The following is a 19,471-nucleotide window of genomic DNA, read 5'->3' as shown; positions in this document are numbered from 1 at the left end:
CCCTGCTTTGTGCGGGATACAGCGTGAAGTGAAGGGAAAAAAATATATACAGTAGCTCCACCACCTTTGCATGCAAGAAGCAGATCTTTAAAATCCTATAGGACCAATGACAGAGATTTAGTTTGGATATAAAGACACTGAGGTTCTGTCCTTTGATTTCTATCCTAGGTCAAATGTTACCTGTCATTGAATCCTGATGTTTTCAACACTTTCAAATGCAATAAAGTTGCTTTTTACAGCCTTATGCTGGTTTCCTTGTAACAGAGCAGACAAAAAGGGAGTGGGAGACGAGTGTTCCTCGCTTTCCGCCGAGTTACCTAGACGTGGCCGCTACCTAGTGGCGTCACTCAACGACGCGTTGTATCTTTCAGAGGGGGAAACTGAAAATAATTTAAATATAATCATACCCCGAGTGGAGATTGAACCCAAAACCTAACTAATGCAGTTAGATCCTATCCCGAAGTCCACTGCGCCGACGGCCACTATTGCTTTAAAAAAATACAGTTTGAGTATTTAACCAATAAATATTCATATCAATAGATACCCCCAATTTTGTTTGCATCGGCTTTGTCACTCATGCGTTGCTTCTTCCATTCACTACCTCTCAAGTAAGCAAAGAGAACCTAGTGTCAAGACTCTCCTTTCCCGGTTGGTTTCAATATGGGTGCTATATGAGCCAAATTCAACCTTGTCTTACTGGAGGATCGGGGATCTAAAATGGTTGATTACTTGATATTTAAAAATTGCCGACCATACCTACTCAAGAATTTTTACTAAGGTTTCTTGCTTATCGGATTTCGTTATTTCTCTTCTGCTTTAGATGAACTTTTATATTTCAGTGGAAATGCCCACCACGTTAATAAACTTTCGTTAAAGTGGACTTTTTTTATTTTTTATGGTTTAGCTTTGTTATATACATCACTAAATATAATAAAAGATAGATTTCTATCTATCTATATCTATCTAGTTCATTCTGTACATGAAAGATAAAAAAAAATTAAGTCGGTTACCATATAGATTATAGAAGCTAAAAAAACACTCAGCAGAATTGTTGCATACAAGTTTCAATCAAATTCATCCAATAGTTAACTACATACTAAAGAAGTGCGTATATAAACAGAGGGATAGTTTAAAAAAACATAGCCATGTTCTAAATTATTTATTTGTAATATATTCCATGTAGAGGCCGTCTTTTTTTATGGACAAAGGACAAGGCAAACGAGCGTTCGGGTAACCTGATGGTGATCACCGCCGCCCACGACCCCATGCAACACCAGAGGAGCTACAGGTGCATTGCCGGCCTTTAAGGTGGAGATAGCCGCACTTTTTGAAGGTATCCATATCGTAACGACCTGGAAACACAGCTGCCAGTAGACCATTCCACAGTTCCGTGGAAAAGGGCAAAGGTTCCGTGGTTTGTTGTGCAAGGGCACAAGCTGTAAACGTGGTTGTGATTTCGACATCCACTCGCGGGAATTATATATTTAATAATGTCCTCGCTCTGGTAACGAGGCATAGCGCGTCGTGGAATTCCGCCATTTAACCCGCAATACCTCCGGAATTGGGCGGAAAGCGGGTAAAGGGAAATGGCTTAACGGATTCGAAGTGGCTTATTGCTAGGTTCCCAGCTCCCATTCCCTCTGCCTACCCTGCTATTTTGGGATACAGTGAGAAGCTAAAAAAAATAAATAATAAATATTTTTTTTACTGTTTTAATCTATTACAGATAGATTACTATAGTACTAGTTACTTATACCAGCTTTGATCTCTACTCTCTTTGTCTGTTTTATGTCAGAAGCGGAACTAGGCTTGTTGGTCATAAAATTGAAACAAATAAAAATTCAAAATAATTCTCATTTTAAAATTCCTGAAATGGAAATATGAAAATCTAGCATTCCACAGACTTAGCGTCTCAGTGAGGCGCTCATACCAGTACCTAGAATTGCAACCCGAGTGTGGAACAAAGGGGAATATGGAAACAGTTTATTAAAACAACGTGTTCTCATTTTAATCTACAAAACTACCATTTAACTAACGCGAATCAGTTATAAAGCTATGAATAACGAAATTACATATAGTGTACACACTTTGCATTAAACAAGTAATACCTAGGGAATATTATGTTAGAAAAGCCAAGCTGGGCAAGTATTAGCTGAACAGTCTACATATAATATAATCTCAATAGCGGTAGATACACCCAAAGACGCATGCGCGAGTTTTTCGGCCTAGTTCTCGGACGAGGCCGGTGTCCGCGTGTGTATAGAGCGTGTACGACAGGAGGCCCCTCTGGTGGTGTGCGCTCGGGCCTCGGCAGTTGGCACGTAGGACGCGGCTCTCGACCTAGATACGCTGAACAGTGAACACCGCTTATACAGACGTTTTATATAACGGATATATAAGTTTGATGAGCTTGGAATATTAGTATGGCTTGTATAAGTTTAATATGGTTTAGTTTTTTTTTATTGCAATGCCTTTTTTTTTAATTTGGAAAACGAACCAATGTTTCTCAAGCTAGCATTGTAAAAATTGTTTCGAAACGATCTCTTCGTTTCGTTACTTGAAAGCTGAAGATTAACGATGAAGAAAGTAATATTTCATTTGTATATTCCTTCATACATATTATGATTTACTTATATTTATCTATAATTCCAAAAATATATAATATATTTCGTACTTATCATGTTTTCGTTGTTTGGCTTAGAAAACAAAAGTAGAATTTGCAAAAACGTAAACATATTGAAAAATATAAAAAAATATATTTACATACTAATGTACTAATATATAATGAAAAACCTATAATAACATAAATATATCTAAGAATATCTAAATCTAAATGTGTAGATAGATATTACAAAAAGATTTATAGCCTCAATAGTATCATGGTTAGTGCTTAAATGGGTTAAGAAAATGGCACATTTCATTTGGAACGTTGCTGAGCCCCCTATGCCTCTACCTCCTACTCACCTACTTATATAACATCATGCAACCTAGTTTCTCTCTATATAGGTACCTCCTGACAAATTCTACCCTCATGCCACCTACATACAAGGACGAAATCTGTTACAAGAGATTTATATGAAATAGTTCATATAACTCTAAAACCATATGTAAAATTAACACCAAATATTTTCTTTTAATATAAAAACAAATATCCAAATTAGTGCTCACTAAACGTTATACTTATAAAATATACGTATTAAGATTTTGGAAATATTCGTAACTCTACATATTTTACAGTCGATTTGCCATTTTTTTACCATAAAAATTCAGTTCAAAAATTGTTAGAGAGGGATTGGGAACAAATGATATTTTTTAAAACGTACGTGCGGCAAATAAAAATATTCAAATATAATTTAAAGTAAGAAGTAGACACGTTGTACAGGAATAAGATATTCCATCTTTTAGCTCTATTTTGAAACACTAAATTGACATCAGAGTGAGTCTTTAAATAATTTAATAGTTATTTTTATAATATATTTTTATATACTTTGAGAGACGGTGTTAAACTTTTAATTTGTAAGAATCCTAGATCTTTAAAATTGTATTATGCTACGGATGAACAAAGAAAATTTAAACCTGAAATTTACCGACACGTTATACAAGTTTCAGTGTTGACTCGCTTCCATTGAAGTACATTTATTTCATCCAACCGGATATATCAGATCTTTACAAACTTGTTACTAGGTGTGAAATAATATAAAAAATACTAATAAAAAATATTTTTCATTCTCATAAAATAATCTGAAAAAAAAAACATAAAGAGCGATACATCTTTATAATTGAATTATTTCTTTTTAAATACTAGATTTTTTAAAAAAAACCTAACAAAGGCTCACTTATAGGTACATACATATTGTATTTACAGTAACATCAAACGATTGTCACAAATGAAAATAAATTTCTCATATGTATTTGAATAGAAAGAAGTTAACTCTTATGGTAAGGTTCTATGTTTTAATATAAGCAATATTACACGTTCACGAACCGAGCCAAAAAATATATAGTAAAAGCAATCTATATTAATTAACAATAAAATGGATATATTAATAAATGCTAATGTAGATTCAGTTATTAATCGAATAGGCCTGTAAAGTGTAAAGTGTTGTATTGGGAACGCCGTAATTACCTTATTATTTCTCATAATAACAAATGCTGCTTGTAAAATTAAAACTCTTATTACATTTATTGAACAAAGCAATGCTTGCTATCGTTAGATATTTCATTTGCAGCGCGATGAAAAAACGGGCCGTGCACCGGGGTTCGGAAGTAGGGCACCCAGTTTATCCCCCCTCCCCTCGCTGGTAGGGAGTGCCGACCTATTTGTTTCCTGCTTTACGTAAGGCTGAGCCGGCCTTGGTGCAGTCTAAATATGACTATGATACCTTTTGTTCTTCTCGTGTTTTAATGAAAATTCTAGGCCTTAAAAAACTAACTAGTAGTAGGTAAAATTAGATTTAGTAAGATTTTTTTAATAAATACGTGAGTAAGTGAGAAAAAATCATTATTGTTGATGGCTTCATTAATATAGTGAATATAAACTTACATATTTTATATGCAGGCATTTTTTTATATCTATTCAGAAATATCTAGATATCTAAACTCTTACTAATATTTTCTAAATTGTTATTTTTTACCATCACATATCTCCTTCACATAGCGGAATAGATAAAGACAGATTATTACACTCCGTCCTTCACTCTACATCAATTCGAGAAATATAAATATTATTATTTATAACTAGCGGACTCGGACGCCACTACGCCTGCTTGAAATATAAGAATATAATTTCTATAGAAATATAATTTCAATCTAGATGCAATGCTAAAAGTGACTATTACATTTATTTTCATAAGGATGAATATCAAAATCACGCGGTAACGAACGCGGTCGCGTAGCAACGACGGTTGTTATTAACATGGCAGAATAAATTGCATGTCAAATTAGAAAGTATTTTAATTTATTAGTATATATGTGTAATGTAATATTATATAGCCTATAGCACTTCTGAAGAATGCAGCTTTCATACAAAACAAAAACAAAGTAAATCGATCCAGTAGATCCAGAGATCTTAGCGTTCAAACAAACAAACAAACAAACAAACAAACAAACTCTTCCGCTTTATTATATTAAGTATAGAAGTATAGATAACAGGCCCGAGAGCGTTTGAGCCAATATCATTCCTCGCAGTTACATACTACCCTACTTATATCAACTGCGCTACAATGGCGTCAGTTATTCATTATAACTTATAAATAAATAAATATAACATACAATTGTTTTGTACTGGTTAAAAAGCTCATGAATCGTGTATTTTTTTAGCGTCACACTGTATCCCGCACACAGCCGCGTAGACGGAACCTAGTGTTAAAACACTCCGTTCCCCATTTTCCGAATTTTGGTGGTGGAACTCAACGTTGCGTTTGGAAACAAACCAGAGCGAAAAAAATGCGAATATTAAATATTTCCCTTCCGCCACTTTGAATCGAACCCACACCCTGTCCCCTTTATCGTGTAATAGTTTCTATTATATTAACTTTAGTAGTATTTTCAAATATTAAAAAAAAAATGTGAACTCTTAATAGGTGCCTCCTTTGGTTTTTTTAATATAACATTTAATTAGCATAGGTATATATTATATTTTTGAAAGCAAAAAAAAATTTGAAAACCTAAAAAAAAAGCTAATAGCATGGGAAAGTAGATTTAATTTGGATTGAGTTAAAATTCCAAATGCTCTAATGATTGTAACTTTCCCTTTCACGCACGGAGCGAGCGTTACAAAATAAAATTAGTATTGACCCAAATGCACAATAATAGCTGTAGGTACTTGTATGAGAAAAAAAACTGTGCTATACCAACATAAAGAATAACAAACTATCTGAATCATCTCTGAATGTATAGAGGATTTAATATGAAAGCAGAATAAATTAGCCATAACTGTTAATAAGCTAAATTATAAGACATTTATAACATGAAAATTATTCTACAAATTTAGCAATTCTCTATAAGTAGGTATTGCTTACCTTTTCATACGTAAATCTTTTGAAGTATGAGTTCATCTTGTATATTCTTATATGTATCATATAATTTGAAGGGATGAAATCTGAAATAATAATAATATATATTGAATGAATATATATGTAAGTTACTTTTTTAATAGAGTAAAAAATTTAGACTTTAAATTACTGGCGGATCAAATTATTATTATCTGTAAATCGGTCAAGAAGCTCTACAATTATAATGGCCGTGTGTAGCGACGTTCCACTGGAAAACTCACTTTTAGTCATTGGAGGCGTAGCTCTCATAACTTTCGACTTCTTTGAATAAATAGTTTGAATTGTAGAAAAAATAAATATTTTGACTATACGTAGTTTTACAGTTTTTTTTGCTTTTACAATAAAAAAAATATAATTAATGCTAAATATACGGTTTTATATAAGTAATAAAAATATATCTCCATATTTTTATAAATTCCGCCTACTTGACTTATGAAGTCAAGTTATTAATATAATATTATTGTTTGTTTTTCAGTTGATGGGTTCGAGTGTTAATATTACATAATAGTTTTGAATTAAATTAAATTAAATACTAAATATAGAGTTTGCAGGTACCTACATCATTCTGAAATATTGTCACGATTATACTTTTCTTATATATATAGTAACTATCATTCTATGACAGACGCTCTATTCTTAGTCATTATACAAAATGTTGTAAATTTTATGTCATATAGTTACCATTAATTTAACTTTTTTTTTCTTGAAATAGTTAAGGTTCATCATTTTCTTATAGTGATGTAGGAACAGAAGGTTAATAAATTAAATATTAAAAAAATAAGATTATTTAGAGAAATTGGTAAACTTGAATTATAACCAATGTAATCGAACAAAGTGATTGTAGCGTTTCCGTTTGGGCTGCCGATGCGTCGCAGTTGCGGGGGAGGGGGGGGGAGAGGGGGGGGGGCGGTGGACTAGGGGGCACGGGAGGGCAGAGGGGGGGGGCGATGGAGCCAGCCAGAACTTCTTCCGCGCATACGTATAGTTGTATAGAGCACAATGCGGCACCGCTTTGCGTCGACGTGGGCCCGCGCGCCAGCGTACTAGCCGCCGCAACACTCATAAATACATACAACACGTCGGCCGCCGTCGGCACACCACCGCCGACCGACGTCAGAGAGGCCGCACTCCCGCACTCCCGCACTCCGCCACTCCTGCACCAGGAACTGCCAGGTAAGTGGTGCTTGCGATGTTCCCGCGCCTTCACTGTCACGGCGACTTCTCCATCGACGTCTTTAATGTGCTGGCGACGTTTCTACAATTTATGTTATCAATAAGCCGTTACTAATGTGTAAAATTCACTGGCCTCGAAAATTTGAGATGTCATTTGTATGTTGATATATATATATATCATCATACAAATGAATTAACGACCCGAGTGGATGCTATATGTTCGTAATGACTCTTGGACTTTAATAATTTACATGTAACATATGTACATACGAGTACGTCTCTCAAATTGTATAGCTACTATTCGCAACGACGTTTAACTTCATATCACAACTGAATAAACATGAAAACGCTGAAGTAACAACCGGCTATGATAAGAATTTCAAATGACCTTAAAACTTACATTTTCTTGTTTAATTTAGCTAATCTATATTTGTAACTAGATATAAACGTATAGTACCTACAAACAACTAAATGGACGTTGAATTCATGTAAATATATATTATAAATCTTTCATATATACTTAATTATAAGTTATAAAAGATAGAGAAACGTAATTTAAGTGCTGATTTTTATTAATTTCTAAACGTTTTTATGGTATCCTCGTAGTTGGTATTTAAATAAAAACTGTTGCTTAAATAGAATTGCAAGAAATAAAAATAAATGCTATTTATGAATTGATATCGGAACAAAAGAATAACTATACAAAATAATAGTAAAATAACAATAAATATTCATATCATGATATTTGGGAAAAAGAAAAACTATAATCCTATAGTACCTATTTATTATTCAAAAAATTTATGTAGAGAAACGGCTCTCATTAAAATTATCTTAATTTTATATTATAAACACAAGAATATAGTACCCTAGCTTTTCAAATAAAGCCAATTTAAAGGAAAAGCTAGAGTAAACCACGGTTAGAGTTTTTTAAGAATATTATGTACTAATAACCTCAACTCTATGTACCTAATCACATATATAACGAAAATGAACTTATTAGCATAAACATATAAACATACATATTAAGCATTTTATATATGTAAATATAAAACGTTCGATACGTAAATATTTAATCATTTATATAGAAGAAAACGCAAGTTTCTGAACTGGCTACATCGCTGATATTTATGTCCTTTGTTCCGTTCGTTCCTAATAAATGTTATCATTCATAGCTGCTCTAGTTTTAACTCAATTTGTATGAGCCCAGTTGGGTACTTTATCTGTTTTATTGATACAAATATATATATGTAAGTATATAGAAGTGTAAGAGAAATATATATGTAGGTGTAGTGTGTCCACAGTTTTTATCATTTACGAAATTATATTCCCAGAGAGAGAGAGAGAGAGAGGGATATATCTGTTTCGTACAAAGTCGATTTCAAGCATTTCACGCCCAATTCCATTTGATCTCTTGGTGCCTTTCTGAATAATTATATCGACCGCTTTGCAGCATAGTGCGTTCCTCCACTCGAGGGTCTCGGTACGCCGGTGTTGAGATACACGCTTTGCCTATGAATTTTGTTAGCGACTGCGCAGTGACGGTGCTCTAGTTATTTCGGGTGCTGTCCTAGATCCGAACGAGGTCACCAGAAGCGCGGTTTTCATCATCAGAGCGCTTTATTCGATGGGGCCGCGTTGGGCGGTTCGACCTCGGAGATATGTCCAAGTTAGATAGTGATTAACATGCTAACTTGTTCGTTGTTTGTTATTTAAAATGATTTATCTTTATTCTATAACGGTTATTTACAAATTATATTCGTATACGACATAGTTGTGATGGTAGAGCTCGCGTTTTAATAAACAAAACAGCTTTTTTTATGAGGTCCTTATGTAGGAAATAAATTAATAATATATTTTGTTACAACTTTTTTGTGACTCTATATATTTATATATATTCTAATTCTATTAATATTTAATAAAGTATATCGCATGTATAATAGTAAAGGAATAGTGCGAAACAGACAGCGAAGGGGAGGTGCCATTTGGTACAAAGTAAGCCAAGGCCGACTTGGAGGGGATAACGTTTACACGTGTGACCTACATAGAGCCCGAGCGGCGGCGGACCGAGCCGACGACGCCCGAGCGCTCGCTGTTTGCTATTCTTTGATCAATACGGAATGCTAGATTACCAAAGCACCTAACGTTCCATTCCAACTACATTGCTCGCAACAAATTCACATTCCTTTACTGAATTAAGTATTTGTGTTTTTTAAAGTTGACCAGCAACTACACGTGGCTTAAGAACGTGCACGTGTTGCACGATCGGGTCAGTGACCTGCCATATAATTCTTTTTTAAACTATTGTTTTGAAAAAAATCACGATTCAGTTCTGACTCTACATGCTACATGCAGTAGTAAAAACGTCATCAGTAAACGTCGATGGTATTAGAAATAAAACTTTGATAACCTTCGTGGATACAGTCGTGGATGGTAGCGTTAGCCGCAGCGGTTGCTCCGCGCGGTACGGAGTGCATCGATCGCGATTACATCACCATTTGTGTCCTTTCTCTGCGCGCGCAGCACGCCCCGCGCCGCCGCCCCCTCGCCCCCGCGCACCCCCCCGCGCACCGCCCGCGCGCCTCCCGCCTCGCCCCCCTCGCGGCCGTCGTCACTACGCCATCGCTCCCCGTTTCGCTCTACCATTCGCTGTTTGATCGTCATCTGGCACAGTCGTGTCCGCACTCGTACCATACCCTAGTGGAAGTTTAACTATATTCAACAAATTTATTGTTAGTTTCTCATCCGACTGTTAGCGTGGTTGACGTAATTGGAAATAGGAAATTTTAGTGACGTTTCAAGTTTCGTTTAGGAAGTGTTTGTATTTGGCCTTTACTATTTTTTTGTTTTTAATTGTGTTTATCATTTCAGAGTTTGAATTTTATTGTAAATCAGTCAAAATAATTTGCTTACTCTAATTTTTTTAAAATTTTATTTTTATTCGTGTTCGTTAATAATTAGTAATTTTTCTATTTAATACGTCATGACGTGTGACTAAGGCGCCAGCGGCCATTGAGAATTGGCGGGAAAATGTTTTACGCGTCATTTTAATTGTATTTTAACAGATATAATAATTCAAGAAGAAACATGAAGAGAAATCTGAAGAAAGAAGAATTATGTCAGTCGTATCGGCGGGAGAAATTGACTCGACTTTGTAACGTCAGTCAGTCTTTTTCTCTCTCCTATATGGTCGATATAAAATATCATCACACAAGCTGTTATCAACGAACTAATCAACATTTGTCGTCTAGTTATGTCCGCAGTGACGTCGGAGATTACGCAGCCTGTAATTATTTCAGATGCGAAATCACTGAATTTTCTGCAAGTGACACAACGTTTAGTATTTATTATCTTTATAATCTTAATAATTATATAAATTTAGTTAATTTACTTTATTTTAATAATTGATATTTATGAATGTTCAGTTCACTTATAGCTGTCCATGATGAAATAATAGCCTCCACTCAGTTAACGGCGGGAATTGGGCAATCCGCGAGCGAGCGGATGTGCGCCCGCGCCGTGCCCCCCCATTCCCCGCGCCCCGCACCTCTGCGCACTCATTCGCCAAGCCTAAAATTTCAACTCTTACAACGGTTTGAACGAGTTGAACGTACGAATTGGACAATAACGGCCGCCTTTGTAATTTTCTTTTTAATGTTCCAGCCCTCGTCTGTGACGTCTTCCTGAACATCATGTTTTGCAACATTTCTTAAATTATAATTTGAGCGTTGCGATTGATAAAATGGTTCTGCGTCTGCGATGAAAATTGTGTGCATTGCGAATAAATATTATACATTTTATTGTAATTTTACAAATAAATATATTTAAAATAAATTATTTTATATTTTCTTTCATCTAACAAAGCTTGATTATAAATAATATAGTGTGCTATGTTCCTAATCTCACTAAAATCGGGCCATCCGGGTTACACCCCCGGCCCGCCCTCGCACGCTCCGCCCAACGGCGTGCCGCATCCTAGTCTTTTATGGGTTTAGTTTTTTGCATTCAACCAACTAACGAATAATTAGCAATGGCTAGGCGAATATTCTAATTAATAATTATCATTTTAAATTATAAATAATTATTTATTTACTAACTCTACACAAACACTGAGACGCATTTTTTTTATTTTTCTTAGAAATAACACCGAAATCATTATGAACTAATTACGACATATAAATCGTAGAGTTACTAAATATTTATAATGTCTGAACTTCCTATTATTAACTAATCATATTTTATTTAATCTTCATCGTACATCGTAAAATGGACCCGGAGAGAAATAAATGTTAAATCCCTCTGTCTCATATTGTTTATAAATATAGTAAAAGTAATATTTGAATAAAAATAACTCCTTTTTCTAAAGATATATTGTACTGTTTTCCTATATAAACTGATGACTATTTCTATCGAAATAGTCATAGTTAGGTCATGCATGTAGAGTAGGAAATAAAGCATAAAAACTTATAAAATATTGTATTGGCAGTACTATCTAAATTACAGGGGCACAGTGCTTACCTCAGAATATTGTTATTGTGCCCATCCCAAAAATTTTACTAGTTTATACACAGGTATTATACTTTAAAGTACTTTGTATTAGGGTAAAAATAAGATATACCTAACGATCCTAATACCTAATCTAAGTTTAAATAAAACCGGTTAAGTGCGAGTCGGACTCGCCCACTGAGGCTTCCGTACCAATTTCGAGATTTTATGTCAGCGGGAAGTACAAATTATAAAATAAGTTGACAAACTTCCTGCTGGCATATGCACTCATTTTTTATGAAAAGAACTACAAAAATAAGTTTGTAATGTTTTCTTTTTACAACTAACTATGACTTTTCGGATTTTTTCCATTATTTGCATTTTAATTCTCACTTCGAACCAAATTTCATAATTAGAGGTCCACGGGAAGTACTCTATTGGTTTTGATGTGAGCGGCGAATTTCACACGAAATGCATAAAAAACGATGCACAAATGCGCGTAGCTTAGACGCTTCACTTTCGTGCAAAAGGCGGAAATCTCACGTGAGAAAAATTCCTCACTTATGCTATTCCCCGAATTCGAACGGGTTGAAAACTATCGTGCCCACTCTTCCTGTACGTAGTACCAAACGATACATAATTACGGTTATTGGCCTACTTACGTCTGCCTTTAACGTAAACAAAGTCGACGAACTCTAAAATTCTCCATCAGCAGAACGTCAGCAACACAGAAACAATGCGCAAACGCAGCAGCCGACGACAGCAAAACACCTGATCGAGTTACGAGGTCTGGGAGAAGAAAACAACTTGTGGATTAATTTAGTTTATAGGCATAATATTTTATTTTGTTTATTTTATATTCTGTTTTGCACTTTTTTTCCAAAAGCTCTCCTCTTTTGTAGGGGTATTGCACAAGTCTTATTATATTATTTATAATGAATAAATTCTGATTCTGAATTTATTCGCTACAAATGTAATTGTGAAATTATGTTCCACTATTGTTTTGTAGAATATAAATAACCAAATTTAATATATACAATAAATGAGTTGAATGTGAAGTCTCGTATACTATAGCCCACAAGACCATATACATATTACAGATAAATTTCAGCTTGATACCTCCACGCGATCTCAAAATTTAGATCCTGATCATTTCGACGCAGGAGAAGACAAACTAATATAATACATCCAAAAATATATAAATATATATAAGTTAATAGGTTCCTAAGGTTCCTAGGCGGTTAAGTATAGGCCTAAGGTCAAAAATAAGGCCTTTAAAAACTAGGCTTTATTTAGTACCGTACTTCTTAAATATAATGAGCTGTATTTAATCTATGTCTATCTATATGTATATATATAAAATCGACTATCGAATCGATCATCGGTCACTCACTCATCACGAAATCTCAGAAACTACCTGTGCTAGGAATCTCAAATTTTGCATAGGAGTTATTTATAGGACGTAGGTGCTCACTAAGACGGGAATTTGCAATATTCGACTTCTAAGGGGTTGTTTTTGGGGTTGAAAGTTTGTATGAAACTTCGTTACTACAAATTCTAGGAGTATCAAATTAATAATAACGTAGTTCACGCAGGCGAAGCCGCTAGTTTGTATATAAACTAACTATTACGTACTGATTTAAAGTCACCTTTTAAATTATTTATGTGGATATCAGTAGGTATTCACTGCTATAAAAGAATCTTCAAAATACGACGTTCTTCCATTCGAGGTTCTCGTCCTTCTCAAAAAACTAGCAGTTACAGTCGTTGAGAACGCGAGCGGGCCACTCGCAAATTATTAGCTGTTCTGGGTCTGTTGTTGTTGTTTATAAGTTTGTGAAGACATTTTAATATAATTTTATATCAATTTACTTTTCGGCAGTATATATTAAGGCTTAATTGAACATAGGCATTAATTATATCGAGTTCTTTATATGGGTTCCGTTTTTAATTTTTAAGGCCAGGTCAGAATCATCGGATTAAAAAAAAATCTTATTTAAATTCGTTTCCATTGATTGAAGAGACATTATTATATATATACATATTTTTATTTTGTTAGTAATCCATTTATTTAGCGTCAATTAAGCTTTCGTAAAAACTTTTGTATTTCACAATATTTGAAAAATTATAATAGGAATAATAATATTTTTAGTCATGATATTTAAATAATTATTTATATGTCTAGGCGCAGGTGTTATAATTTAGTGCAGGTGTAGTTTTATAGGGTCAATTTAGCTAACACGGCAGCTGCAGTATTTAGGTACGATTTTGTGTCACATACATATAACATAGTATGTTGTGAAATTATCAATTTAGATTTGGTATAATATAACCATGTTGTCATAGGGGTTTCTTTAAAAACTGCTGACCTCTTAAGACCTTTCCCCTAGGGAATAAATTCCTTTCCCCTAATAAATTCAAGTCGAAAATCAAAAGTATTCATACTTTTTAGACAATATATAAAAATCCTAATTCTAAGTGTGTAATAACACTTTAAAAAAGTAGAAAATGTCAAAAGTATTCACGCAATGTATTGGCTTGTTTTATTTTAAGAAAAGACAATAATACAATAAGTGGTTAATTAAGATACATATATATACACAACTAAAAATACTTTTATTTAAATAATAATGAATATCTATATAATAATAAATATCTATATAATAATAAATTATAATATCTTCCGATACATACCTGCTGTACCTACTTTTTGAAGCTTTTTTTAGTTATTTAACTTTCTATTTGAAGTAAATGCCTATATCTACTTTTATTTCAACCCAAGTATATAAGTAACCTAAGTTACTTCGTAGATTAATAAAATTAACGACTCGAGTTTAGAAAGGAGTTTATCAAAAATAAAGCACTTGTAGTTCTGGTGTATAAATGTAGAGCGCGTAGCAATCTATTAGACTACATTTCTCAATTAAAGTTTTTGAGCCTTGAGGCCTGTCGTAGCGCTGTGGCACAAGCGTGCGACGGTTGTGGATTCTATTCCCACTCGAGGAAGTGAAATATTTAATATTTTCATTTCTTCGCTCTGATAACGAGGCAAATCGCGGAGTTCAGTTCTGACATTCAACACGCAATGCCTTCAGAATTCACCGGAAAGTAGGAAACGGTAGTGTTTTAATGAGAACGGAGTATCTTAACATTAGGTTTCCAGGCCTCCTCTGCTATGTGTGACAAAGTGTTAAGCTATAATAAAACTACTTTGATATTATGTCCATAGTCGGTTTTAATAACTTGTTATAATTAAATAATATCAATATGTGAATGCACTTTAGATAATAATTTAGGTGTAATACTAATTTACTCATATTTTATCAATCTAATTACTTTATTCTATAATGAAGTTACACTGCTCATTGAAATTTTATACTAGGGCTCGCGGCTTCGCCCACTTGAACTATATAATTATTTATTTATTAATCTGCATTATTGAAAACTAAAGTTTTAACCGGTCCAATAAAACAGTTAATTTGTAGCAATTTTATTTTTATAAATCGATTGGTATAAAAATCGAATGGTATTAATCGGACGGAGTCGGTCCACCTGGTGAAGGGCCGAATTGAAGTCGTCCGATTCGTCGCCGCCACTCGAAAACCCGCCCCAAAGTAGTGTTCCCATTAATAACTTTAGCAGATACAATATAATTTTGGTTTTACCCGTGTTTATCTTAAGACCTGGTCTTTGAGAAACACTTTTGAAATATTAGAGCATTGTGTTGAGGTATTCTATAGTCTCAGCCAGTAGCACAACTCCTAAATCCTGAAACCCTTGAGAACAGTTCTGATTTGGACGACTTAAACAACAAAGTCGTTGATACTGTCCTTACGGTAGGGTAAGTATTTAAAAACTCACTGCACTAAAAAAAACTCTCCGACGGGACACTTCAACTCATGCAACAGAGACGCAAATGAGGCTACAGTCAGTTAGGAGAAGACGCCAGTTATAGGCGGCTAAATACCCAGATTTTCAAAAAATGGCATGCCACCTTCGCTGATTTACCAACCAAGGCTGTAAAGTGTCCATAAGAGATCTGTTTACTGGGTTAAACCCACTGACAAGGTTAACTAGCATCTTTTCTCTTAGGTCTAAAATCCTGAGGGAGCGTAGGCAGTTTCTACAGTATTTTGAAGACTGACACCTAATGTAGAACTATAACATTTTTACTAAACTGTCGATAAAATAAATTAAATCTATGATCTTTTTCAAATGTTATCTGTATATTTATATGTTGTACACGCATCACCTGTTTGGCACTAGTGGACGGATTTGACTGAAACACTTTTAAAGCTATATAATGAAAAATAGTGCGGCCAGTTTTAAACATAGCTGCGTACAAACATATAATGTAACTAAAAATTTAGTGTATCTCCTTCTTTTACTAAATACTATCAAGAAATAGCTCTTTCTGAGATTGAGATCACAAAATTCTTTTATTTGAGTTGCGCTACTTTCATTTTGAAAGTTCTGAAGCCGAATTAAATGGATTCGAAAGGTTTCTTTTGTTTTAACATACTTATATTGATTTAATAAACAAATAATAAATTATATTCCAACTTGTAGGTAAAGGTAAAATGTTAAAGATAATAAGGATATTTTAGGTATTGGCCTCTTAATATTGTCCTGTAATATAATATAACAGGAAAATAACTATAATTATTGCATTAAAATAAAGTTTTTCGTTCTCATACTTATGGTATAGGTATTGTTTTTTCTGTAAAAAGTAAAATAAAGTAAAATATTCTTTATTGCACACCAAATAATTAATTACAAATGTGTTTATAATGATACAAAAACAGCACAATAGGCGGCCTTATTGCTAAGCCAGCAATCTCTCCCAGGCAACCTTTGGATAGAGGAGAGCATTAATCTTCTTTTCCAATACTTCAAAAATTATTTAAATTTTGTTGATTTAATATAAATAGTTATGTTTTTGGTTTTTTCAATTTATTAAGATAATACTTTAAATAAGTATGTACATTCAGTATTTTCCATAACATTTACGAGAAATCTAATTTGCGTGATTACGACAATATATTTAAAAAGTAATGTTGAATTGATTACCATTTATCATTTTTAAAGATATTATATATTTATATGTATTGAATAAAATCATTCTAGTGTGTATAAAATATGGTATTTTAAACGAATAAAATAAGACCACAACAATTTAATAAATGGTTAGCTAAAAATTCATTTTTTTTATCTTTATTTTATTCCATGTTAGATATGGGTCTACGGGTCTCCATGGCTCCGTGTCTACGGGTAATGTTTTTACTTCAATCCCCTACAAAAACAGAGTTATAAGAAGAAGTGTTCAAATCCAAATAAATTGTTAAATAAAAACTCAAAGAAACAACGGCTTTAAAACATAGTCTTTTACTTTGAAGACGTAAACGAGGACTGATGTAGGTGAATAATACTTATTTTAAGCCTTTTCCGAGCACAGGGTGATTTGTCATCGATAATTCCATATAAACGTTGGGCACATGCCTACAGCGTGTGCAAGTATGATAACGAAGATATAGAGGAAATCCAATCTACTTCCGAAAATTGGGTACCCCATATTGCCCCTACCCCAGGGTACAGGCATACAGGCACAAGGGTGCCTACAGGGGCATAAGAGTTTCGTAATATTATAATTAAAAATATTACTTGTTTAGTTATTATAAATTCAATGACAAATAATAATTTAAGAAGTAACCAAAGGGTTGTTACGTTACTTATATATATATATATATACTTATACTTACTTATACTTTAAAAGCTGAAACAATTATATAATATACCGTCACATACATATAGATGTAATAAATAATATATGCCTCTAAAATATAGGTATAAATATATTTTTTTTCATTGTATGTCCGTCGTAGGTAATTGACTTGTGGCGTGAACAGAATGTCATGTGGCACGTCGGTGCAGAGCAGTCTGATTAGCTTTTGAGTGACAATATCCTGCTTCATATTAAGGGTGAATGCATCACTTATTGCCGCCTAAATTCTTCATGACTGCATACGTAGGTATATGGCATACCTGTAGGTAACCTTAGGCCGAGGTGGCTCTGGTGGCGAGGATAAATGATGCGTTAAGTTCCGCCATTCAACACACAATGCCTCGAGCGGTGGAAAGTGATGAGGGACTTTGTAAGAGATTCCCTCTGTCTAAAGAAGTAGATATTCTTATTAGAATACCTTCTTTTTCCAGCATCTAGATTTTGCTAATTTTTGATAATTTTAATTATACGAAAAGGTATATAAAAAGTTTCAGTACCTAGTACCATATTTGAAAAGGAATTTATGTATTAAAGATATATTTAAAAAGAAATTAATGTAATATAACAAATTGTGATATGAATACTGCTTACAAAAAGCTCTACAATTTAATTGAAAATACTATTAATCCAAACACCTATTACGAAATCTACCTACATTCGCGATCTCCTGCCGAAGCCGGCAGAGGAAGTATTGTGAAAATGAGTAAATATAAAGGTTCGGAAGCCGGACGACGCTCGGCGGGCCCTCGACCAGGTGGACCGATGATCTGGTCAAGGTCGCGGGAAGATAGAGTCAGCGCAGGACCGATCGACGTGGAGATTCTTGGTAAATTCCTATGTTCAACAGTGGACGTCGAAAGGTTACGGCGTACAAGTGATATGAAAATTAAAGAAGCCGAGAGAAGGTAACGTGAACCGTAAAATTACATAAAATAAATGTAAAGTTCTCAGTGATCTTTATGAATGCACGATTCAAAGTAATTATGTGACTCAACTATAGCCACCGGCCATGACGAGCGTAAGGTACCTATAGATAGATATATAAAATACCTAAGTCACATATATTATTTAAAAGCAATGTCTTTAACAGGTATATGTTAGAGCAAATATGATTTCTATAGATGACTTTTAAGTAAACCTTTACGATAGTTGATCGAACGTTAAAAACTTAATAAATAAAGTTTGTGAAAAAAGTACCTTTAAAATTTATTTTCAGAATCATGAAAAATCTAATCTCTTATTGGAGTAATAAAAAATTGAAAATTCTTTTTCGAAATATGTAATAAGAAAATGAAAATTCAGTTACACTATAAAATATCTGAAAATGGAAAAGGCGACTTAAGGTGTTTTTCAGCGTGATAATTTTCTTACATATTTTTTAGTTCTTACGCATAGGGTAAAACCGGGATAGATGCCCTACTTTTTGAAATGTCCACCTAATTAGATAAAATATATTTTTTATAGGAATCATTTTTATTTATTTAGCTAGCTCAATCCTTTGTGATGAATTACTTATATTTTTTTTTAACAAATCAAATATAGATTTTGCAAAAAATAGCTTTTCGTGAAACACTAATTTTGAGGATAGATGCCCACCTATATGGATAGTTGCCCCACTATGAAAATGCTGGGGAGGATAGATGCCTGCAGAGTAAGGTAGGTGCACTTTATACCGATTAAATGAAAAAACCAAACCAATTGTTAAATAATTCTAATTTTAAAACAGCAATTTTGTTTCCAACAAACATAATCATAATAATGAAAAGTTATATAGTGTTTTTTAAAATCTTATTAAAATTTTAAAACATTTGTGTAACTAAAATATTAATTCTTTCAACATCCATTATCATATTTTTTAAGTTAAATTTTACAACAAAATTACAATTCTTAATATTTTTTCTTGTAAAACACTAATATTATAAATTAAAATATTATAATATCATAAACACTAACATCCAAATTGCACAATTATACATTTTTA

General features: G+C 33.4%; 1 protein-coding gene across 3 annotated transcripts; it reads right to left on the bottom strand.

The window, feature by feature from the left end:
• Window positions 1–1,145: 1,145 nt before the first annotated feature.
• On the bottom strand, window positions 1,146–9,724 carry LOC146527013 (uncharacterized). 3 transcript variants are annotated; one of them, XR_014879307.1, is made up of 3 exons: window positions 6,613–7,532; window positions 6,021–6,100; window positions 1,146–1,352 (listed from the first exon to the last, which is right to left on the bottom strand). XR_014879307.1 is itself a non-coding variant. In XM_085206480.1 (3 exons), the coding sequence occupies exons 1-3, from the start codon at window positions 9,698–9,700 to the stop codon at window positions 1,197–1,199; spliced, it is 303 nt and encodes a 100-aa protein (XP_085062606.1). In that variant the 5' UTR covers window positions 9,701–9,724; the 3' UTR covers window positions 1,146–1,196. The 3 variants fall into 3 exon arrangements, 1 of the variants encoding a protein (XP_085062606.1); XR_014879308.1 differs by having other exon boundaries at window positions 6,735–7,532; XM_085206480.1 differs by lacking the exon at window positions 6,613–7,532 and adding an exon at window positions 9,634–9,724.
• Between the last annotated feature and the right edge of the window lie 9,747 nt (window positions 9,725–19,471).

The sequence above is a fragment of the Heliconius melpomene genome, chromosome 21 (genome assembly GCF_056956725.1).
Source record: "Heliconius melpomene rosina isolate 202511_hmr_F chromosome 21, ASM5695672v1, whole genome shotgun sequence".
Classification (NCBI taxonomy): domain Eukaryota; kingdom Metazoa; phylum Arthropoda; class Insecta; order Lepidoptera; family Nymphalidae; genus Heliconius; species Heliconius melpomene.
This window is presented reverse-complemented; position numbering and strand designations above follow the sequence as displayed.